Below are 25376 nucleotides of genomic sequence, written 5' to 3'. Positions count from 1 at the left end.
GACACCAAATGCACATTTCGCTGGATTTAGCTTGAGGTTGTACCTGCGGAGCCTTTGGAAAAACTTCCTCGGATCCTTGACATGGTCAGACTGCTTCTTTGACTTTATGATCACATCATCTACATAAACCTCGATCTCCCTATGTATCATGTCATGAAATATGGTGGTCATCGCCCTCATGTAAGTTGCCCCAGCATTTTTCAAACCAAATGGCATTACCTGATAACAGTATGTTCCCTATGACATGATGAATGCTATCTTTTCTGCATCTTCCTCATCCATCAAGATCTGGTGATGTCCCACGTAACAGTCCACAAAAGACCCAATCTCATGCTTGGCACAATTATCGATCAGAATGTGAATGTTCGACAATAGAAAATCATCCTTTGGGCTTGCTTTATTAAGATCACGGTAATCAACACAGACCTTGGTCTTACCATCCTTCTTTGGTACTGGCACAACATTGGCTAACCAAGTGGGATATCGAGTGACCCGAATGACCTTTGCAGTAAGTTGCTTTGTGATTTCTTCTTTGATCTTAACGCTCATATCGGTCTTGAACTTTCACAACTTTTGCTTGATAGGAAGGAATGCTGGATCAGTTGGCAATTTATGAACTACTAGATCAGTGCTCAGGCCCGGCATATCGTCATACGACCATGTAAAGACATATTTGTACTCAAACAATGTCTTTATTATTTCCTCCTTAACTTGCGGCTCTAAATGCACACTTATCTTGTTTTCCCTAACATTATCTTGGTCCTCTAAATTGATTGCTTCAGTTTCACTCAAATTAGGCTTTGGTTTTTCTTCAAATTGTTTTAGCTCTTTACTGATTTCCTCAAATGCTGTTTCTTCATCATATTCTATTTCATCATCATATTATACTTCTTGTATTAGTATTTCAGAATTAGATAGGCTTTAGGACTCGGCTGAAAATTCTTCATATATGTCATGTCACTGCAACCAGCATAAAAAGAACTATACAAAAGAAAAAAGAACAAAATAAAACACTATTAAGAATAACAGAAAAAGGTAAATTGCATTTCATTGAAAATAAAAGGATAAAAGGGTTTGAACATCAAAACAAGCAAAAGCTAAAAATTTGGATTACAACCATGGAATACCCCAAATAACAAAAAGGAAAACAAAGCAAACCACCAAAACTCCTTCCTAGTGGGGAGAGGAGTAGCTTCCCAATTGCTAAGCTTCATGTTTGGGCCAATAAGCTGCACATCTGCTTTACTAGAGCCTTCACCAACTTCTACCATATTGACCTCTTTGAACAGACTTTGGAACCTCTTGATCAGCTCTTCATCAACATCGACCACAGGTTTTGGGATTGAGGAGGTTGGAGGTTTTTCGGCCCCTGGTTCGACAAAAGACTTAGAGATGTGTGGGACGGGCTTGGAGAGCGACCATACCTTCTGTTTCAGATTTTTAACCCTTTTCATGTCCTTCTCTATGGGCATAAATCCCAAACCAAATGTACCAGGATTCCCACTGGGGCGCACTTGATGCACAATACCCTACAGAGATGAGCCCAGACCCTTGCCCGGTATAAAACCATTCTTCAACATTTCATTCGCAACAATGACGGACGCGGAGGATAGCTTAGGACCCTGAATGCATTTTCCTTCAGGAATTTTCTCAATAGACACTGTTTCAAAAGTCTGATAGACCCAAGGTCCCTTATCATCTTCAGCTTCGATAAAAGGAACAATTGTGTCATTACAAGCTGACAGGTCATTATCACCGTGCACAACTATTTCCTGCATGTCCCATTCGAACTTCACCACTTGGTGTAGAGAAGATGGGACTGCCTTAGCAACATGTATCTAGGCCCTGCCCAATAACTGATTGTAGGAAACATCCACATCTAACACTTGGAATTCCATGGTGAACTCAACTGGCCCTATCGACAATTCAAGCATTATATCTCCAACAGAATCTTTACCTCCCCCATCAAAGCCTCGAACACACACGATGTTAAAGTGGATTCGTTCGGTGCCAATCTTCAATTTTTGCAGAGTAGACAAGGGAAAAATATTCGCACTAGAGCCATTGTCAACCAAAACCCTCGAGACAACAGAATCTTCGCACTTCACCGTGAGATAAAGAGCTCGATTTTGTTCTGTACCCTACACAGGAAGTTCATCATTAGAGAAAGTGATCCTATTTACTTCGAAGATCTTACTAGCTATCTTTTTTAAGTGATTCACTATGATCTTACCAGGAACATGTGCCTCATTCAAAATCTTCATTAGGACCGTACGATGTTCGTCTGAATGTATCATCAAAGACAAAAGGGAAATCTGAGCTGGTGTTTTCCTTAACTGCTCCACAATGGAAAAATCCTGCACTTTCATCTTTTTTAGGAACTCCTCAACCTCTTTATTGGTGACCGATTTCTTTACTGGCATTTGGCTATCATTGAATGGCTTGGCTTTCCTTAATTCTTCTGGGGTGAAACATCTCCTGGAACAAGTCAATCCTCCAGTTTCATTAACTTCTTCCTCTATTTCTTTTCCTTTGTATATCACTATCACTTGTTTGTAATTCCACGAAACAGCCTTGGAATCAACCACTGGTAGCTGGGTCACTGGTTTAGTGATGATAGGGGTGATAGGAGCCCCTTTCACAACTATGATAGGCTTACTTGGAATCCCTGGCACTACCACCTTTGAACTTTCCGGATTTGCCCCAATATCTTTTGAAGGCCCTTTCACGACCAACACCGGTGGCTTTAGATTGAGTGAGCTCGGCTTTTCTATAGCCCCTTCAACTGTCAAGGGCTTTGCTTTGGTAGAGTCTGGAGCTTTAACCAAATTACTTTCACTAGCCTGAATCATCGTGATGGACTTAGAAGACTTCCTGGTCTCCCCATCCTTGTGAACTATTTCAATCATATGTGTCTCTTCATGGGCTAGCAAAGGGTTTTGGTTGATGCTTGATGCGTCTGGGCTTTGGACTACAATTTGGTTTGTATCAATGAGCTCATAGATTGCCCTTTTCAAATTCCAGCACTTCTCTATGTCATGCCCTGGAGCATCAGAACAATAGGCACATCTCAGGGAATAATCGAGGTTCTTTGGAGGAGGATTTGGTATCTTTGACTCAATCGGCCTCAATACATCCAACTGCCTTAACCTTTGAAATAGACTAGCATAGGACTCTCCAAGCGGGGTAAAAGTTTGTTTTCGCTGCTGCCTCTCTCTTCTATACTCTGGCCTTGATCGAAAATTTGAACCATTGGGGTTTTGGTAAGGTTGTGGAGGTGGATAGGCATTTTGTGGAGCTGGGTAGGTATTCTGTGGGACTGGGGCACGCCATTGTGGGTAAGGAGGGGGTTGAGCATATGCATGTGCATGGTGAACAAGGTATTGGGATGGCATGGCTGAGTATTGGGGGTTTTGCGGGGAAAAGTAATGTTGGGGTGGATTATATGGAGCTTGGGCGTAGGTTTGAGGTTGGGGTCGAGGATGGGTGTACTGATGAGGTTAACCCTTTTGGCCATGCCATGGTCCAGACAGAACCATAGCGATATCTTCCTTCTTCTTCTTGCCTAGAAAACTTTCGGTACCACTTTGGATTGCCTGGGTGGTTGCTTTTATAGTAGAATAGCGCATGATCTTACTCGAATTGAGCCCCTCTTCTACCATTTCTCCCATCTTTACCACATCATTGAAAGACTTACCAATGGTTGAGATCAAGTGGCCATAGTAAGTGGGCTCTAGGACTTGAAGAAAGTATTTAACCATCTCGTCTTCTTCCATCGGAGGATTGACTCGTGCAGCTTGCTCCCTCCATCGGAACCCATATTCTCTAAAGCTTTCACTGGGTTTTTTTTCCACCCTGGTCAGAGATAGGCGGTCTGGAACAATGTCTATATTATACCGGAAGTGTTGGGCGAAGGCCTGAGCCATATCATCCTAGGTGTACCACATGCTAGCGTCCTGGCGGGTTACCATTCTAAAGCTACCCCACTCAGACTTTGGCTAAAGTAGGCCATTAGTAAATCGTCTTTTCCCCCGGCACCTCTCATTTTACTGCAATAACCCCTCAGATGAGCAGAAGGATCCCCATGTCTGTCAAACAAGTCGAACTTGGGCATCTTGAACTCGGCAGGCAGTTGGACATCGGGGAACAAACACAAATCCTTATAGGCCACACTCACCTGGTTGCCCAACCCTTGCATATTTCTCAATGATTACTACAGACTCTTTACCTTCCTAAACATCTCCTCTTGCACTGCATTCTTGGGTGGTTCGTCAGTTTCAATATGAGGCTTAATTGGGGAGTGTAAGAGCAAGGATCTGGGACTTTGAAGGTGGGCTCCGGTGCATAGTAGTGGGTATCTGGAGCGGGGAATGCGGGCTCACTAGAGGATCGGATCGGTGGAGGGTAGCTTGTGGAGGGGGTACAAAAATAGGAGCAGATGTCGGAGTAGGGTACGAGGTTGTTTTGGCTGGTGAGGCATGAAAAGTTTGGGCCTAAGTGCCGGGGTAGTTGTGGTAAGGGGTAAAGCCAGGTGCGTGTTGTGGGGAAAGATTAATGGTATTGGGCATCTGGTATTGAGAAAGTGGTGGAATGGAAGAAAGGTTTTCTGTGTAGTTGGTGGGGAGCGAGGGTGGAGTGTGTCCCTTAATCCAGGCCTGATACATTTCTGTCATCTGATGCTTCAGCCTTCGGACCTCCTCTTGCAGTTCTGATTCCGACTCAACAATCTCCCTTGGTGGGTCTACAATTCCAGTGCCTGTTTCCTTGCTAGCCATGATTGTTTTACGCTTTGATTGGGTGTTGTATGGATGACTTGTCAGGATGCCAACAAACTAACCACCTTTCTGTTATTAAATAAAGATGACAGAGGACAACAACACAAAACTACCATGTTAGCGTTAGGGCATTTATCAAATAATAATATCACAATATGTGCAATGAACCTGGTAACAATTAGCGGTTCTAAAATGGCTTTGAGGGTCGCAGGGTCATATGGTATCATCCCAATTTGCTCATTTCAATCCTTCCTTCTCTTTCTTTTCCAACACCTCTTATCACTCTTTTCTCTTTTTTTCTCTTCTTTTTTTTTGATGCAAAATGATTTTATTGAACCCGATGTAGGTTGCCTACGTATCATGTCCCTCATGAATCAGACCAAGTGTAGTTCTGTAAAAGTGATGGAAAATAAATTAAAAATAAAATCTTTTTGGGATTTTTCGTTTAAAAACTTTTCAATATTAAAATACAATAGGAAGTACGATAATGCAAGACATGACAGACTCAACTATACTACGACAAACTTTGACACTACCTAAAGGACTTAGTATTTCTAGACAAGACACGAATGTAAAAGACAACATAAGACAATCTCAAAACACCTACATAGAATGACTCATCAAGCTACTCCTGAATGCGACGGTCCTGGCTAGGATGGTCTTGGGCTGTCCGTCATGCTCAAACCCTGTAACATGCCTCCTAAATAAACACCGATGCTGGGAATAAAGGCCTTGGCGTATGCCCCTGCATCCTGAAGGCCGGCCCTAAACAAATACTGGCAATGCTGCTCCACGTTTACTGCCAATCCCGCTAACTAAAACTTTATAAACTCAAGCTTATCCCAAGGATCTTGGTCTGATCCCTCATCAACATCATCTGTCTGAACTGCCTGACCCCTAAGTTGTGCTGGCAATGGGGTACTGACCCCTGGTGGGACGGACTGTAACCAAGTCAGGTACTCCTGAGTACACTTGGGCCTGCCAACGTCCTCTACTAATGTATGTTTCTTCATCCTCTTTGCATTGTTCCAGTATTGCACGTACTTGATTTCGTCAGCCGCCTTTTTGCTAAAATTCATGATGTGCCTCTGAAGATTAAAAGTTGGAGGCTCCTCTTATCTCTTTCCCAACTGTCGCATTACCCTAACGGGAGTGTATGACCTGACACACTTAAGTCCTATCAGCATCAAGAAAGGCTGCATGAGGCATCCTACCAAGATATCATATAAAGGAAGCCAAAGGTAAGCCCACAAAACATTCCCATTCGTCCTCAAACCAAGGAACTCAATCCAAGCTGTGACGCCTACTGGGTATGTAAACTTAGGATATTTCATCCTACGCTCGATGCATACCACCTGATCCCTCAAGGCACGGTTTATGGGACAAAGTAAGGAAGCGATGTGCAAATGCTCCATCATCCACAATTGTAGAAAAAGGCTACTTCCCTCAAAATACCTGACACCTCCCTAACCTCACTCAGGGCTCGGTACAACTCTACTAAGATCATCGGCACAACGGTAACGGTTTTGCGTTGCTTCTCATGAAATAGTTCCATTACCACTGACTACAGACGGGTGCTAATGTGCCTCTCATCTAATGTAAAAACCAATAATCCCAACAAAGTAAGGCTGAAAGCTTCGAGGCGACGTCTTTTCCATTTTGCCTTGGTTGTGCAGAACTCATCCCAAAAGACGTCAAAACTATCCTGTAGTCCAAATCTAGCAAAAAAATAATTCATGGATATCCAGGACTGCTCGAGGCATTTTAAATGCTTGTTATCTTTCAGGCCCAGGTCGCTGAGGAATCTTGTCCTAGAATGGTCTCGGGGAAGTATCATGTCTTTGCCTATATAGCTTAAACGAGTGAGACCATACATTTCTGCCAAGGTAGGGGTCATCTCACACTCTTCAAATCTGAAAATCAAATTTTGTGGATCCCAATAAGTCAGCATCGCCTCCACTAAGTTTGGGCGAGGTTTGATATCAAGAAGGGAAGTGAGGGTGCCTAATTTCTGCATTAACTCATGCTGCTCTAACAACGAAAACATTTTCCACCACTTGATTATTTCCTAGGAATCTTTACTACCATCAGCACTTTGGATCAAATCAGCGGGTCCATAACTGAATGAAAAAAATATAGTTAGCGACTCGGGACACTACGTGACACCACAACATTTCCTAGTGGACGAATGCAAAACACGATTTGGCTATATTCTGCAAAATGGTCTAAGTGGCTGAAAGTGTCTATTAGTGCAAACTTGACAAAGTTGACCCCTAATGCATGAAAAATACTCCATTTAAATCTTACATGACTCCAACATCCCAACTATCATGGCCTTAAAAAATACTTTGCGGAAATGGCCTATTTTGCAAAAATGGCCGATATGGCCAAATGTGGCTAGGGACTCAAACACGACATGGATGGACCTTAAAGTGATATGACACCGAGTTGTAGACTCAAGATCCTAATACATAGGTAATTGAACCACTTTTGCAAAAATAACCCTATTTTGCAAGAATGGTCGATGTGGCCAAAAGTGGCTAGACACGCAAATTTAATAGGAATGGACCTTAGAATCGAGAGGACAATTTATGGTAGACTCAGGGCTCTAAGATAGGAGATAACAAACTACTTTGAGAAAATACTTCTATTTTTTGCAATAACGGTCGATGTGGCCAAATATGTATACATGCAAGATTTGGCTACCACCCCGGAAGCCAAGAACTTAGAACCTACTAGGAAGACCAGATCCTATTTGGGTTGCCTATGTATCCTGCCCCGGGAGAAGAGAATCAGGTTCGCGTAGTTCGGGAAGATTGGATACAGTATAGAATTTAAAAAAAATGCATGTAATTTGAAAAAACTATATTTTGTCTTTTGAAAAAAAATGATAGAAAATGTAAAATCTTTTTTGGATTTTCTTTTTGATTTTTTTTTTTTCATTTTTATTTTTTGATTTTTGGAAAACTATGAAAGAAAAATGTGAGTGAGCCCTACTTGCTTCATGTTTCAACATTCTTTCCAAAGCATCGGTCCGCCAAATGACCTTCCTACCCTCACAGATGCAACATTTAGCACATAGGATGATTAAATGTCATTTCGGGCTACGAGCCCATTTTGACAAAATTTGGACAGGCTTCCTACACAGGAACATGGTACCTGGGACCGAGTCCTACTAGGTCTAAATGACATGATGCAAATAAAATGACCTAAAGGCTGAACTAAGTTTGGGGTTCACTAACAAGGCAATTTAGGGGAGTGTATGGTCGATGGTGGCTTCTCAAGCTTTCCACCCACTCTATACGTCTGACGCCCTCCCCCCTCCTAAATTAAGGGTGACTCAACAAAGAGTTCGTGCACGCGACGCGTGCTCCAAGACTTGTTGCAGAAAGAAGACCTATGGTTATGTAAATAATGACAATTTATAAAGCAGTAACACATAAAGGAAAAACTGTAAACAAATAAGCAACTAGCAAATAAAAATGACATAAACAAAATAAAAAGCAAACAAAACACATAAAACCCTCAACTGAATATGCTAAAAACCAACAAGATCAAGTACTAGCTCAAACCCGCAAGTCCCCAGCAGAGTCGCCAGGGATGTTACACCCCTTTTTTACCAAACTTCACTAAGCCCTCTTAAATAAATAAAAAAATATTTAGTAAAGCTTGAAAAGTGTTTTTAATTAAAAAGTGACAAAGAATTGTGTTCAAAAGGAAATTACTCAGAGTCGCCACCTGACATTTGATTTCGGTATGTCAGGTCACCGTTTTTTCCAAAAATAATAATTTTCCTTTCAAAACACTTTGAACTCTAAAACTAAATCTACACCAGAGATTCGGGTAAGGGGGTTCATTTGACTGGGGGAGAAGGTGTTAGGCATTCCCCGAGTCCCGTGAATGTCACGGTTGCGTACTTGGTCTAGCTGGCTCTTAGAATATTCAAATTGAGGTAAAAACAAACACAGAAAAATAAACACACAAAAGAGCTCGAGGTCGTCCCCCTCCTAATAAAAGGAAAAAATAAATAAATAAATAAATAAAATAAGAAAATAATAAAAGCCTATACTACGCTCACTCTACCATGTCCGTCACGACCTTCAATTACATTCACTTAGGGGAATACCCTTGATAAAAGAACACAAAATATATATACAAACTCTACGGGGCATTCCCCTGATGAATTGACTAACTAGAAGGGACGACCTCTCACCTTGAACGAACAAATCCTAAAGAATGCCTACCCGGGTGTGGTCGGCCTAAACATGCTCCTAACGAATAATATCATCAATAAAGAAAATAAAAGGAATTAAATAAAAGAACTAAGTATAAGAACAATTCAATTCATGCTCATGTTTTGTTTTTTAACTTTTCATTTTTATTAGGCCGAGCCCGATACCTAAAGCATGGAATAAATTAATTACTAATGGGCTTCGACCTTTCCCCTCCCACGGTAGACCAATCATTCAAACAGATATGAACCAATCAAAAGAAATAAGCATCCAGAACATAGAAGCTAGAAAAAACATGCATAACAAATAAAAGAAATAAATGATGGATTCGAATATGATAAGAGCCTCCTAAAACCCTCTTAAACCCTGTCAATATCCAAGAACAAACAACTAACAGAACCTTAAACTATGGCTCATGCGCAAATATGCTTCATCTCTAATGATACTACCAAAATCTAAGAACCAGTGAGCCAATCAAAGCCAGAAATTAATCTGATAATGACCCAAATCAAAACAAATGCAATTTGACATTACCATCACTTCAACAACAACAGGGGTGCAAATTCACTTAGCAAGAAACTAACATAAGAGAACTTCCATTTATAGCTCAAAAAGCAGTGCGCATGAAGCTATAATCTACGTAGCTAACAGACCAACAGTCACATTTCCTAAAATTCTGAAGCAAGGCACCATGATCCACACTTATTTGAACACGAAACTAGTCAAATTTGCCTTAGGGAATGATAGTTTATTTGAACACAAAGACATGGAAAATTTTAGTATTTACAAATCATCTTCAAATCACTCAATGCTCATACTGATTTTTATGTTGACGGAAATTGATCATGCCAATTTTAACCACAAACCATGAAATGCTTCAAACAGATAAACGGCTAACAATCACGAGAAGACAATTGGAATTACAACTAATTAAACTTTCATTTGTCGCACCCAACATATGACCAAAGAGAGACCAAATTAGCGCATATCTCGACAGAGGATAGTAACAAATACCTCACCAGGAAACTCAACTAAGATTAGCAGGAATTCACAGTATGTTTCTTCACATTAGAAGAGACCAACAGAAGCAACGACAAATATAAATCATCGGAAGACAACCCCAAGAATCACTTAATGCCCCAAACTCAAATAGACCGACAAGAAGGACTGAATGTACGCTAAGTGCGCATCTCTCAAGATTGGAAACCAAATTGAAAATGAAGCAAGATGCAATGCCAATCTAAATGACCAAACAGAATGGTATTAACCCGTGTGAATCTGCTTTAGTTGAAGGGTCGAAATTGATGCAGCCTCTAAACAAGAGTGATTTTAACTAATATTTGATCAATCTATCGCATCTTAATATAAATCATATTCAACTCCCAACGCATCACACGGACATGAAAGTAGCATCATAAGAAATCAGTTTCATGGTCAACAAAATTAAATAGGATGTGATAAAGATCAAACTGTATTGAAGAAGAGTAGTTAAGTTTAAACACAGAATTATAACAGGTTTCAACAAAGCAGACTCACATATACCTTTCTTTTCAATCTCTATTTCAATCCAACTTACGAGATACTAGACGAAACTACGAATGAAGGCATCACTAATTCATAATCCTGGTAACAAACACTACTCGGCAAACAAAATCACAAAATCACGATTGCTTGTGTTAGAACAACATAGAACAAAGCAAAACGGACATTTAACACAATATAGAAATCTAAATTCGACTAACAAACGTTCAAACCAATTCAACTCCAAATTAGCCCTATCTAAACCAACTCTTAATCACCTTTCTAATCCAACCAGACCTTGGCTCTTATCATACTTTGAATCGACACTAAAATGAAAGAGAGTGTAAGAAGATGAACCTGAATAACAAAGCTTTTGATTGGTTCTGTTTGTAAACAATTACAAGCTGACTTTCTAGTGAATTTTTGAAACGAACAAGCGACACAGCAGCTGCAGGAACCACGAGCAAAACCTCTCGAAAAATCGATGGACCTGAGCTAAAATCCATTTCTTTTTAAACAAATCAGAAGCTATATATATTTTTTGGTATTTTCTGTTTCAAACATCAAAAGAAAAACTAATAGAGAACTCTAAGATTTTTGTTTGCCAATAAACAGAAAATCGGAAAGAAGAACATGAAAATAAGAAAACCCTAGCCCTCTTCTTTTTCCCACTTTTCTCTGATTATGTAAAATGAAAAATCAGAAGAAAAGTCGGAAAATTAAAGCTAAAACCCTAGCATTCCCCCGTCTCTGAAATTTTTCTCCTCACTTTTCCGTCTCCAGAACCCCCTATTTATAGGAAGCCTAGAAACTTCTATTCTTCTTCTCCAAGAAAAATCCGAAAATGTTCCCAAAAATCCGAAAATCCTCCTAAAATTGCCATAAGACAAAAATCGGAAAAATGGAAGGCGTGGATGTGATTAAAATCATATCCAACCACTCCCATTTATCCGAGATCCGTTCAAAAAATCAAAAGCGCGTGAGGAGGGTGAAGATGAGAATATTGTGTGTCAGAAGTCATTATAGTGTTGATGACGTGGAGAGAGACGAAGATGAGAGGGGGTACCATGGCACTCGGCTGAGTGAACTTTCTATTTTTTTGAGTTTTCCAGCGAGTTTGGCGAGCTGATGCGCCGGCAGAATCGGAGATGGAGCTGGGTGCGGCTGTTTGTTAGATAGGTTTAGGGTTTGGTTCATTAGGTTTATATATGGGTGTGGGGAAATAATCCTGGTCCTAGGATCTGAGGTGATGGGCGGCCAAGATTATGACAGAATCAGGGCGGGTCGTGGGTTGAAAATGGGCCAGGGATATTGGGGTTTGTTCGGGTTGGGCTTCTTCTTATCCCGAAATCGGGCTTGTAATTTGGGATTCAACCCTTTTAAATCTACCAATTAAGAAAACTTAAACCTTTTCTTTACAAAAATGATTTAAAATTAATTATGATTAATTAAAGTAAGATATATCATACTATGTAAGTATATTTTTATATATCATTTTTTAAATATATTATTATATTCAAAATATAAGTGAAAATCATGGTAAAAATAAAATATATTGCCATAAAAATATTAATAACCTAAACTAAATAGGATAAGATAGAACATGAAACTAGTTTTGTATTTTCAATTTTTGTGCCTTAAAAATGGAATTAAAATTAGTAATAAAGTAAAATGCTATAGAAATAACTCATATAAATATCCTAAAAAATACTAGGACTTTTAAGGGTAATTCTAATGTGCGCGTCAAAATTACATGTTTACAACGTGGCACACCAAGTCAAGCGGAAGAGCCAATAGGATCATGCCACGTGCCAAAATTATAAGGCATGCCAAATCAAATTAAAAGGCCAATGAAATCGCGCCACGTGTGCAAGTGACATGTTCTGACCAATCAAATGTGACCTTTTCACTCTTCAATCTGATTGGTAGGAAAAAAAATTTTCTTATCATATCTCTTCCCTCCTACAACTATAAATAGGGGTCTTCATAACTGAGAAAAGGCACTAGAAGTTATAGCAAAAAGCAAGAAAGATCTCGTGAATCAAACGTTGCGAATTCCTCCACAAGTTTCAATCTTCAAGCAATCAAGTTCAAGCTCAAGAACAAAGAACAAATCAAGGTTAAGTTCAGGCAATCATGCTCAAGCTTAAGAACAAGATCATCGTTTGTGGAAACAATTACATATTCAAGATCAAGCTCAAAGGCTCTTGAATTTATTTACTATCGAAAAGAAGACAGAGGATTCATAGAGATTGTACACTTATATTATTTGAAATCAAATACTACGATGATTGCAATATTTTCGGTTAACATATAAAATAATAAACTAACATATAAAATATAAAATTATAATATAAAAAATGTATCAACCTAATTAACAATATAATGAAAATATCGAATAAATTTAAATATTAATGATATTGCAATATACCTAAAGATATTAACCAATTAAAAAGAAAAATACTTTAATTAATATTGTTCAATTTACAGTAGTCGCATGGAGGTTTCGCATGTGCATCCCAGACCTGCATCGCTAGAGCTACTGTTGCTATAGGCCGAGCATAGGTCTTCATACATATGGGATGGACAGTGTTTGTCCTCGACATTCCGGGCCAGACTTATAGTCGATATGTGGGAGATCATTAAGGCTCACCCATTCCATCCCCGTATAGTTAGACGCCACTAGGATACGGGTATCTACAGGATCATAGAGATTGGCCGGTTGTAGTTCAACTGGGCATTGATCACGACTATGATAGAGCGGTGGTGACCGGAGACGCACACGTTTCATCTACCCATCGGTAAGGCTACCATCACACTTGAGGACTTGGAGGTTCTTTTTGGGCTGCTAGTTGATGGATTACCTGTAGTTTACCTGCATGCTCTTAGAAAATATACGGAATTTCATTACCTGTAGATGTTGCAACGGCTCACCGATTTCCAGACAAAGGAGGGGACTGCATTGAGTAGGGCCAGTCATTTATAGTTGACGCCTGTCCACCATCATCGGGAGGCAATGGATGCGGACATTACAGATGATTCGCCGGCAAAGGTTATCGACTGGTACACGAGATTGTTGATGTTGCTTATGTTTGGTGGGTTATTGTTCCCAAACACTTCGGGAAATCTAGTCAACTTGAGATTTCTTCATCATCTTGAGCGGCTAGATGATTTACCTGGTTACAGTTGGGGTGCAGCTGTTCTAGGTTACCTGTATAGGCAGATGTGTCGGGCGTGCATGGGCACCCAGAGAGACGTTGCCGTATTTTTGCCGCTGCTGCAAGTGAAACCATAGTCAATTCTTTTCATGATTATAACATACATAGTAAAAATATATCTTCAATTTTACTTCCACAATGTATATTAGGTTTGGCCTGGGAGCGGTTCCTGCAGTTCTAGCCACCTCTACCACCCATCGCTCTAGATGTACCACCTCCACCATTTCTCCCTTTAGCTAGGTGGTGAGTTGATAGGCGAGGCTACGGACGCGAGGTCGAGGCTCGACATCATCTCCCCTATTACAGGGATTTTTTGGATTTGCTTGAAGGCTACATGTATACTTAAGTTTACTTGGCCTGGCTTTATATGTGTTGTGTTTACTCACAATTCCTGTGTTTACTTAATAGTTCATATGGAGGCCATACAGCAACGAGCTAATAGCTAGTTTGCCCAATTATTGCTCCCGCGACAGAGTTATGTGGATCTCTAACGTCCCATTGATGTGTCTCGATATTGTCGAGCATCATGCCACCGAGCGAGTTTTTCGCCAGTTTGGTCGACCGCATCTTGTACCTACTCCGCCTGCTTGGCTTAGGACACATTACCAGTGGGATGATCATTCCAAAGTTGACCAGACATACGTGGTCTGGCTAAAGGCGCAGATTGAGATTTGGGAGTGTAGGTATGACATGATTCCGCCACCCCTCAACCTGAGCATATGGATGGTGAGAATGAATATATAGGCTGGTATCGCAGCGTTACCTGACTTTTTGTTGGGAATCTCATTCATCGCGCTGGTGGTCAGTACATTCTATACGCTGGGAGGCATGAGGCACTGGTATGTAATTTGTTATACTTACTTATAGCGTTAACTTATCTTTCCATAATTAATATTTTACATGTTGTGCAGGCTGTTGGCTTACATCTGTTCTACCAGTTGGGACTGCAGATGTAGCATCATACTGGAGAGGGAGCGACAACTTTGCATGAGTATGGCCGGCAGGTTACAGATCTAGCTTCTCGGACATTAAGGAATGCCCGAGATGATGAGCGCTTAGGATACGAGGCTATTAATATGGCGCCAGAGGACTACCATCATAGGCCACTAGTGGAGCTTGAACGTGGTAGCCATGGCAGGTGTGCCCAGAGAGGAAGGGGTGTCCCACGAGGTCGTGGTGGTAGGGGAGGACGTGGTTCCTAGCAAGGGGCGTTGAGGCACATGTTGAGGATTTTAGAGATGGTCAGCCGGGTGACCACTCTGAGCCAGACGATGCTCCTCATGATATGCCGTCATTCAGCCTTCAACTGATGCCAGCGACTTTGCAGGTGACCCCATGAGCTCCATTGTTGATCGCGGGCACGGCCATTATGCGACAGGGTGTAATGACCCAGCTGGTCATTTCATGTGTTACCGCTCCATTTCCCTCATTTCTGCTTCTTTATGTATTGTTCAGTTGTATTACGTTGTATCGAGTTGCTCGGTTAGGGTTCAGAATGGTTTTGAAGAGGAATGAGACACTTAGTCTCTTAAGTTGGCCTTTTAGTTGGAAAACTCAACCGAAAGTTGACTTGTGAGTAAACGATCTTGGAATTCGGTTTTTATGATTCGGATAGCTTCCTGAGGTGATTTTAGACTTAGGAGTGTGTTCGGAATGTAATTTGGGGGTCCGTGGTAGGTTTAGTCTTGAATAGGCGAAATTGGAATTTTGACACTTTCCGGTTGGTAGTGGAAATTTTGATATTGGGGTCGGAATGGAATTTAGGAAATTGGAGTAGGTCTGTTGTGTTATTTTTGACGTGTGTGCAAAATATCAGGTCATTTGGAGGAGGTTTGATAGACTTTTTGATCGTTTGCGGAATTCTAAAGTTTTGGAATCCTTAGGCTTGAATCCGAGGGTGATTTGGTATTTCGCTGTTGCTTTGAGTGTTTCGAAGATTGGTATAAGTTTGAATAGTGGTATATGACTTGTTCGAACTTTTAGTATCGGGGGCCTCGGGATGATTTTGGATAGTTATCAAGAAGTTTGGGAGTTGGAGTTTGCAGCTGAAGCTGCTGAGGTTCTGTCATAACCGCACCTGCGGTTAGGAGACTGCAGGTGCAATGATCGCAGATGCGGCCATAGGTGAAGAAGGCAGAAGTCACAGATGTAGAGAAAGGGACGCACCTGCGTGACCACAGGTGCGGGTATTTCGTCGCAGGTGTGGTCAGGGAAATTAAATGAAAACCCGCAAAAGTGGTTGGATAAGAGTAAAAGCAATCCCGCAAGTGCGAGAAATGGAATGCAGATGCGGTATCGCTGGGCAAAAGGTATAAAAAGGACCCCTTCGTGAATTTTACTAAGTTTTGCCATCTTTGAAGACGGAAGAGAGCTAGGGCAGTGATTTTTCAAGGAAATCGAAGGGTTTCAGTTGAGTAAGCTTTTAAGCCTTATTATTTGTGTTAATGGACATTTTTCCATTGTTTAATTATGGTATTAGTGGAAAATTATGGAAGAAAGTTGGGAGATTAGGGCTTGGAATTGGAGACTTTGATTTAGGGATTTAAGGGGTCGTTTGTGGTCGGATTTTGGTGTATTTGGTATGTATAAACTCGTGAAAGTGTAAGGATTCTAGTTTTGTGAATTTATCGGAATTCGAGACATGGGCCTGGGGGTCGGGTTTGCCCAATTTCGGGATTTTTGAGTTAAATTGATAATTTTCATATGGGTTTCATTCCTTTAGCGTATATTGATGGTTATATACTAATTTTGGTTAGATTTGGGGAATTTGGAGGCCGAATCGAGAGGCAAAGGCATCGCGGGCTAGAGTTTGGCTTGACTTGAGGTAAGTAACATTTCCAAACTTGGTTCTGAAGGTTCGAAACCCCGAACTATGTGTTCTATGATTACTATTGAGGTGACGCAAATGCCAAGTGACAGGTGTGAGTGCGTGCACCATGAGAATTGTGACCTGGGTCATTCCATGGCACCGCTTAGTGACTCTTTCATGTTGACATCTGTGTTGAAATTATGTGATTTAGTTAATGAGCTGCAAATCATACTAATAATCATGTTAAGGCTTCACGCCAACACTGTTGAGACCTGAGAGGTTGTTTCTTGCTGTCATGTCATTTGCTTCATTTATATTATGTACTCAGTCCTGTTCATGCATATTATATCATGCCTCAGTCTCGATTATTGCTATTTGACATATCATATCATTATTCGGGCTAGTATTATGACATTTTTGAGCCCGTGTGTGTGAGACTGGAGAGTAATGACTTAGTGAGGCCGAGAGTCTGATATTGAGTGACAATATGGGATCGGGCTGCACGCCGCAACGAGATATTGATCACGCCTTCATTGGCTTGATATAGTGTTTGGGCTAAGAAAAGCCCCTCCGGAGTCTTTACACCCCCAGTGAGCGTAGTTGATGATATTGACGGATGGATCTTCCCTGGACATGAATCTTGTCCGAAGTATTGATATCTGGAGATGGATCTTCTCCATGGGGCCATATGGGCTCCCTCGGTACTGGATGACTACGGTTAGTGATGTGTATATATTGCGGGATGGATCTTCCCTAGGCCGGGCGGCAATATACACTATCGAGTGGTTGAGCACTTGTGAGTGGAGGTATACAGAACATTGATCATACTATTTGTGCATTGTTACTTAGTAATTTCCTGAGCCTTATACTCTATACTGGTCATGTTGTATTTACTTACTGCTGAGCTTTTACTTGAACTTCAAGCATGCCTACTTTTCCGTACAGCTTATTTGTATACTATTGAGGTTTGGATCGTCACTATCGTCAGTCTATAGTTTGGACTTGTTACTTACTGAGTTGGTGTACTCACGTTACCCCCTGCACCCCTATGTGTAGATCCAGGTATCGGGGCACAGTAGCGATAGCTAATCATACCAGTTGGAGACTCTTCTTTGGAGATTGCGAGGTAGCTGCATGGCGACCGCAGTTCCACCTTCTCTTCCTTATGTTCCTTGTAGTAGTTTTGTTGGATATTCTCAAACTATGTAGTCTTGTTTATTTCGAATAGTTATAGTATTTTGCTCATGACTTAGTGACACCCGATGTCGGGCTTGTACTTTCTTTATGCTTGTTTTGATTTCTACTTTTACCATTTATCGGATTTCTGTTAAAAATGTTATTTTCTTAAAGTTTTAAATGAAATATGGAGTATTTTGAAAAAGGTTGGTTGCCCTAGTTTCACGATAGGCGTCATCACGACCAGGCCAATTTTTGGGTCATGACAAGGAGTGAGATCAGTAGGTCCCCCAGAGCCATCGACGACTGCTGATGATCGTCCAACACGAGATGTGCATAGTGGGTGCCGATTGAGTTATGGATCATCATCGAGGGATGCTGAGGATCTTTCACAGGTGCAGGTTTGTTTGTATCACAATTTTTTTATTTGTTTTTATCTCATTGATTAGTCATCCATATCTAAAGCGTTTTTTTAAAGACAACATCCTCGCCCATCACGGAGGCTACTTTGTGCGATACTGACATGCCGGAGATGGATGATTATATTCAGGAGCCCAACGAGACCATGGTAAGACCATTAGAAAAATTTGCTAACATGTACGTTAGTAATATATATTTCATCTACTAAAATATCTTATTATTTTGTAGGTTACTACTGGACCGACGGCCACTTCTATCGAGTCTGACGGCCTTACCAACGATCATGCTGCAGCGCATCCTCCGATAAAGAGGCGACATGATGAGAATGATCCTGATAGTGTAGCCGGGGCGAGATAGGATGCGCCTCAGCCTAGCCAATGCTTTAAAGCATACAGGTTGTGGGACAAATTGACATTTATGATTATCTGTATATATGACTGTCACACCTTATTTTTACACACCCGAAGGCATATATAAGGGAGTTCTTCCAATTTAAGTGACAATCGAAACGGGATTATTTAATCAAATTTAGAGTCGCCACTTGGGATAATTTATGGTGTCCCAGTCACCAGTTCAAATCCTGAATCGAGGAAAGATTGACTCTGTTTTATAATATGCAAACACAGAAATTCGGGTAAGAAATTCTGTTAACCCGTGAGAAGGTGTTAGGCATTCCCAGGTTCCGTGGTTCTAGCACAGTGGCTTAAACTATCATAATTGGCCTACTATCTTATTTTAATACATGTTTTAGCCTATGGTACAATTTTAACTTATTAAACCACTCTTAATTATTTTTACGATGATTCAACGTTATTTAAAACACGACTTGAACCACGCCACATAAAATGCACGCGCAGTTCGCGACACGTTCTATTTAACGTTGTTGAGATTCGAATTTGGGTCACATGAAATGTACACCCGAGTTGGGAATTATGTATCATGACCATGTCACGAGAACCATATCCATAGTCACGATAATTTATTTATTAAGAATTTGCCTAAGGCATACTAATAATCTTGGAATCAGTAATTATTTGTTATGAACTAAAAGAACGAAATGGGCCAACAACGTATATTTACAAGGATTAGATTCACTACAGCTCTTGTTGAATTAGGCTGAAAAAGAAATTATTTGGCCCATTATTGAGCTTATTTAAAGCACTATATCCATCTAGCTCTAATTCTTAAAGTTTTTTTTATTCAGCTTCATAAACGAACTTGAACAAGATTTCAAAACCATAAATTAATAAAGATAATAAATAGAAAAATCTTTTGTGTTCCAAAAAACTAATTTGTTCAGCAACTTAAGCCCCATTTCTATTGATGAATAACAAATAAGAGGGATCCAAGTTATAGATTTTTAATCTATTCAGACAATCAAAGCGGTCACTACAATATTTAGCAATAATGACCATATAAAAACAAAGGACAAACTATACTCAGAACTATTCAAGTGAATTAGAGAAAATGAGTAAAAACATGGATAAAATATGATCAAAAATAGAGACGAGGAACTAAAATGAAGGGAAAGATGAAAACAGACCTTTATTGATAATTTTTCTTTTCTATTGCATACAGTGGAACAAAGCTCTAGATATGCATGAAATGACCCATCTCCGGAGCGCAAACAGAACTTCGATAGATCGTAGCTTCGATCGAACCGCGACTAGAACATGGAAAACTCACTGGAAAATCTCGTAACTCCGCGCATTACTTGGATCGACTCCGACGTGTATATATTTATTTTTTTTGACGTGAAATTAGTGACTGTTTTGAATTGTATTGAGAGTGAAATAGGGAAGCTACAACTGCTGAATTTGCTAGCTTTGCTGTTGTGTTATTCTTTGAAGAATGAGTTGTAACGCTAGAGTTCTAAGGTCCAGGTCTATGGAGAAAATAGCAATTGATTTTGGAGCTTTGTCGTGAGGTGCTGTGTTGTCGCTGTGCGTGAGTATGTAGGGTGGTGTTGGAGGGTTCTGATTGGTTGAGGTTGCTTAGTTTTTGTCCACCATAGAAAATGGGTAAAACTATCTTTAAGAAGAAGAAGATGATGATACTCTGCTTTTTTCTCCCATTCCCAACTTTGCCCAGATCTATTTTCCATCCTTTTTTTCTCTTTTTTCAGTGTGTGCATGTGTTATATAGAAAGGAAAAAACGTGAAAGGAAAGATTCCACATCCCTTTTTCCTTCTTCAGGACGTGAGTGTGCAAGTGAATTTGGATAGGAGGGAATAAAAGTTGTTATAGAAAAAGCTAGGTGTCACAAAGCAATTGGTTCTAAAAAAAGAATCTTTGAATTAAGGAAAATGGCACATGGCGTGGAGCAAAAAACAAGGGGAAAGGGGACCACTTCAATATTCCTTCTTGAATTCTTTCGTTCCCTTCTTTCTTTGTTTCTTTCTTTCGTTTTCAAAACTTTTACTCTTTTTTTTCTTTTTTCTTTGTTTTCTTATTTTGTTTCAATCTTCTTTTGTTTGTTTTTGTTTTTGTTCGTTTTCATTTTTTTCTTTTCATTTTTTCATTGTTTTGAGCTTAACTAAAAAATATTAAAAGAAACTAAGAGCTATATTAAAGTAATTTAAACATTATTTGATATTTATCCAATCCTAAAACTTAAATACTAAAATAAGTAAATAAATTAATTTTATTTTTGTTTTCCTTTTTGAAACTAAATGTCTAGGATATTTTTGTATATATTTTTTAAGAGTATAACTAACAAGACAAAATATAAACTACCTAAAATAAAGGAAAATATTTTTGTAGTTTTTTTTAAAATAGTACTATTAGACCTAAAATTAATATCTAAGCATTAAAGGTATAAAATTTCGGGGAGGGTCAAAAATTTAATGTCTACAGCTGCCCCTCTTTGACTGGAAATATGAAGAGTTTTCGGACAAAAAACGACTAGAAAGATTTTTTGACCCGACCCTTGTCACACCTCCTTTTTCCGCCCCCGCGAGGGGTTAAGGAGTTTTTTCCAATTAAAGGACAATCGAAACGGGATTTATTTATTTATTTCAGAGTCGCCACTTGGGAGATTTAGGGTGTCCCAAGTCACCAATTTTAATCCCGAGCCGAGGAAAAGAATGACTCCATATTACAGTCTGCGTACCAGAAATCCGGATAAGGAATTCTGTTAACCCGGGAGAAGGTGTTAGGCATTCCCGAATTCCGTGGTTCTAGCACGGTCGCTCAACTGTCATATTCGGCTTGATTATCTGATTTTTATACAAATATGAACTTATGTGCAAGTTTTAACTCTTTACCGCTTTTATTATTATATTTTTTTTTAAAAAAAATGTGAACATCGTTAAAACATGTCTTTGGATTACGTCACATGAAATGCACCCGCAATCCGGAACACATTTTTATTCACGACACAAACACACACACGCACAGCCCCTCTATCGACCATCCTATCTCCATCGTTTAAAAACATGTCTTTGAAATTTTTGGGAGTAATTCTCATATAGGGCAAAAATCACGTGCTTACAACCCTTATTTAAGGAGAACAAAATGAAGAGAAAAGGGGAATGTGATCGAGCCCTGGTATCTGAGCTTCCTACATATCCTTGGCTATCCGCGGTCCCGTTATTACATCAAAATCAAAAATGAAAAAGACTAACTAAGCCTATCAACGACGAGTTACAAGATTCCTATCTATGAGTCTTCTGAAGCTTGATCTTGAGTCTTGGTTGGTTCTTCATGCAGACCCTGATCTGAATCTTGATGCTTGTTAGCCGCAGGTGTTGGTTCAATCTTCTTCAGCTTTTTCAAATCAAGACGGGACATGCAGAGCTTGTGACCTCAGCCATGTCTTGAGCGGTCACATCTTCCATTAACTTCTGTATTTGGATTCACTTCTTGTTTTTCTTTTTGTTTTTTTTCTTTTTATTTTGGATTGTGAATAACTTTTGTTGATCATCTCGGACTGCTAACTCGCATTCTTGATGCGAGCTTCTTTTGTTGCTGACCTGAATTGCATTCTGAATTGAATTCCCTTTTTTTCTAGGTGGGCGCCTGATAGTTGAACTTGAACCGTCTTCTCTTGTTACTTGACACCGTTTTCCCTTGAACCTTGAACCATTTTCCCTTGAAACTTAAACCGCCTTCCTTCGAAACTGCTTTCCCTTGAAACTTGAGTTGTCTTCCTTCGACACTGCTTTCCCTAGAAACTTGAGTTGTCTTCCCTTGTTCTCCAGGTGGGCGCCTGATTACAACAAAATAGAAAAAACAAAAGAAATTTTCCTACCCCAGTTTGATACTGGAAACATTTGTGAGTGTTAACAGAACTGTAAATCACCTATGCTATTGATGCAATGATGAGAGTAAAACTAAATACTTGACTGGGAAAACTATAAATTAAGCTTGACTGAAGTAAAGACTGACCCTATTCTCCAGGCGGGGCCCCTGACAACAACAACAACAACAACAACAACAACAACAACAACAACAACAACAACAACAACAACAACAACAACAACAACAACAACCCAGTATAATCCCACAAGTGGGGTCTGGGGAGGGTAATATGTACGCAGACCTTACCCCTACCCCGAAGGGTAGAGAGGCTGTTTCCAGGAGACCCTCGGCTCAAAAAAGCAATAGGAGATAATATATTAGTACCATAAAAATGCGTAATAAAATAACAACAATATATAAGAGATACGAAATATGAAAAAAAAAATGACTCCCCCTTTTTTCAAATTTAAAATTCCTTTTTTTTCAAAATATCCTAGGAGAAAATTTGTCAGACCAGGTTTTCTATCTTAGGAGAAAGATTCATCAGACTAAGACGTTAATCCTAGGAGAAAATTCATCAGACTAGGTCCTTTTTCTCTTTTTTTTGTTTTTTTTGGTATCTTAGGAGAAAGATTCATCCGACTAAGACGTTTATCCTAGGAGAAAATTCATCAGACTAGGTTTTCTATCTTAGGAGAAAGATTCATCAGACTAAGATTTCTATCCTAGGAGAAAGTTCATCAGACTAGGTTTTCTATCTTAGGAGAAAAATTCATCAGACTAAGATTTTTATCCTAGGAGAAAGTTCATCAGACTAGGTCTTCTATCTTAGGAGAAAAAATCATCAGACTAAGTTTTTTTTTGTATCTTAAGAGAAAGATTCATCAGACTAAGATTTCTATCCTAGGAGAAAGTTCATCAGACTAGGTTTTCTATTTTAGGAGAAAAATTCATCAGACTAAGATTTTTATCCTAGGAGAAAGAATTAGACTAGGTCTTCTATCTTAGGAGAAAAATTCATCAGACTAAGATTTTTTTTTGTATCTTAGGAGAAAGATTCATCAGACTAAGATGTTTATCCTAGGAGAAAGTTCATCAGACTAGGTTTTCTATCTTAGGAGAAAGATTCATCATACTAAGATTTTGATTGGGAGAAAAATCCATCAGACTAGGACTTTTTATCCTAGAAGGAAAAATGTGACGATCAATGGCAAGATTTTATGCACAATAGCAAGACAAATAAAGGAAAGGATTTGAGAAACTTCCCTTTGTCGGTTTTCCTCGTCTTTTCTTTTTCTTCTCTTTTTTTTTGTTGTTTTTTTCTTTCTTTCTTTCTTTTTCATTTTTTTCTCTTTTTGAATCACTTTCCTTGCACCGCTTTGTTCCTGTTTCATACAAAGAAAAATTTGTCAGTTTTGAAAAGGGTTGTCGGTTTGTGGCCTTGAGTCTTGGCAGCTTGGCTTCTGCTCAATCAGCTTGAGCCAGTCTCAAAAGACTTTTGTTCTGCACCAACTCTGATTGTTTCACACCAGTACCATTTGTATTTGCAGCTCAAACAGCCTTATCCCAATTGGAGATCTTTTCTTAGATGACCTTTTCTGACATCTTGAATGACTTCCTTCTTTTGAGCAATTTGTCTATCAGAGAGAATCACCAGTTATCTTTGCTTGCGCCAAGTAGGCTGACAAGAGTCTTTTGGGGAAGCCTTTGCATGAATCCTTTGTGCAACTGAAAAGCTTGTAGCAGATTTTGAAGTCTTTTCTTGCTTGTTTTGATAAGGACCGACTCAGAGTGAAGGATACAATGATGCAAAGAAACAAGTATCAACAAGAAATGCCCTTGTCGGAAGGACAGAAGGAAGAGTTTTTTTTTTCAATAACTAGCCTTAATGAACATGACATGCATTTTGGACTCAACGGCCTGATCTATCAAACTAATCCAATCTTCCCTTTTAACATTCTTATGACCTTTGAATTCGGGCTTGTTTATGTCAATTCTTTGCATCAGATTCACGATTCGCTTTCGACTAGTGGTGCCCCGGGGGATTTTCACCAACAAGTCTCTCTCATTTATTTATCTCTTCTTACCATCGCCTTACAGTGCCCGTGAAGGTTTTCACTAGTAAGACTCTCTCATTTTCTTTTATTTTTCTTTTTCTTTTGCTTTCTTGTGCGAGCAACTTGATAGTGTTCTACGTCATGTGATACCCGTTGCTCATTGCATGATTCTCTTCGCATTCTTGAAGGCATGTTAGGAGGCATATTAGGAGGTCTTTATTTGGAAGGATTTTGGATAGGGTTGGAAAGAAAGGACGTCATGAAGGCTCAAAATAAACTCAAAGTAAAGGGGGTTGTGGACTTACAACTCTTGGAATCGACTCTTTCAAAAGTGAAATAAAATATCTGCCCCAGTTTCAGCTATTAGGGATTTTTCTCTTTTTCTCTTTTTTTTTTTGAATTCTTATTTGGTTGGACCGAACCGTGAGGCTGCCTGCGTATCCTTATTTTAAGGAATCAGGTTGAACGTAGTTCAAACATCTGACCTAAACTATTTTTCATCTTTCTTTCTATTTCTCTTTTTTCTTTTTTTCTTTTTCTCTTTTTTTTCTTTTTTCTTCTTTTTTTTCTTTTTTTTCTTTTTTTTAGTTGCCCCAGTTTCTATTTTTGAGGGCATGGACCTTCGACAGTTCTTTTCTTCTTCTTTTTTTTGCTTGAACTTTCAAAGAGCTGCCCCAGTTTGTACTCTTGGGGCATGGACTTTTCTTTTTTTTATTTTTTTTTTGACTCTTGACTCTAAACTTGATTCCAAAAGGGGGTGGTCAAAGAAAATAACACAGGCTCAAAAGGGGTAATAAAGGGTATAAAGTGTTTGGGTAGCGAAAAAAGGGCCTCCCAGCCTCGAGAATGCTAATCATGTTATCTTTCTGCGATTACAACATTGACGAACATGTCTGTCTTCTTGGTGTGTCGTGGTCACAAGACAC

At 39.5% G+C, this 25376-nt stretch overlaps 1 protein-coding gene across 6 annotated transcripts; it reads right to left on the bottom strand.

The window, feature by feature from the left end:
* Nucleotides 1-1023: 1023 nt before the first annotated feature.
* LOC142181144 (uncharacterized) lies at nt 1024-20382 on the bottom strand. 6 transcript variants are annotated; one of them, XM_075253517.1, is made up of 4 exons: nt 19695-20368; nt 10886-11018; nt 4944-5166; nt 1024-4844 (listed from the first exon to the last, which is right to left on the bottom strand). In XM_075253517.1, the coding sequence occupies exon 4, from the start codon at nt 3393-3395 to the stop codon at nt 2142-2144; it is 1254 nt and encodes a 417-aa protein (XP_075109618.1). In that variant the 5' UTR covers nt 3396-4844; nt 4944-5166; nt 10886-11018; nt 19695-20368; the 3' UTR covers nt 1024-2141. The 6 variants fall into 6 exon arrangements, 4 of the variants coding, with proteins under 4 accessions (XP_075109618.1, XP_075109616.1, XP_075109615.1 ...); XM_075253515.1 differs by having other exon boundaries at nt 1024-5166; nt 10886-11023; XM_075253514.1 differs by having other exon boundaries at nt 1024-5166.
* Nucleotides 20383-25376: the final 4994 nt, after the last annotated feature.

The sequence above is a fragment of the Nicotiana tabacum genome, chromosome 5 (assembly GCF_000715075.1).
Source record: "Nicotiana tabacum cultivar K326 chromosome 5, ASM71507v2, whole genome shotgun sequence".
NCBI classification, from domain to species: Eukaryota; Viridiplantae; Streptophyta; class Magnoliopsida; order Solanales; family Solanaceae; genus Nicotiana; species Nicotiana tabacum.
Note: the sequence above shows the minus strand (reverse complement) of the source record. Positions and strands in the feature narration are given on the sequence as shown.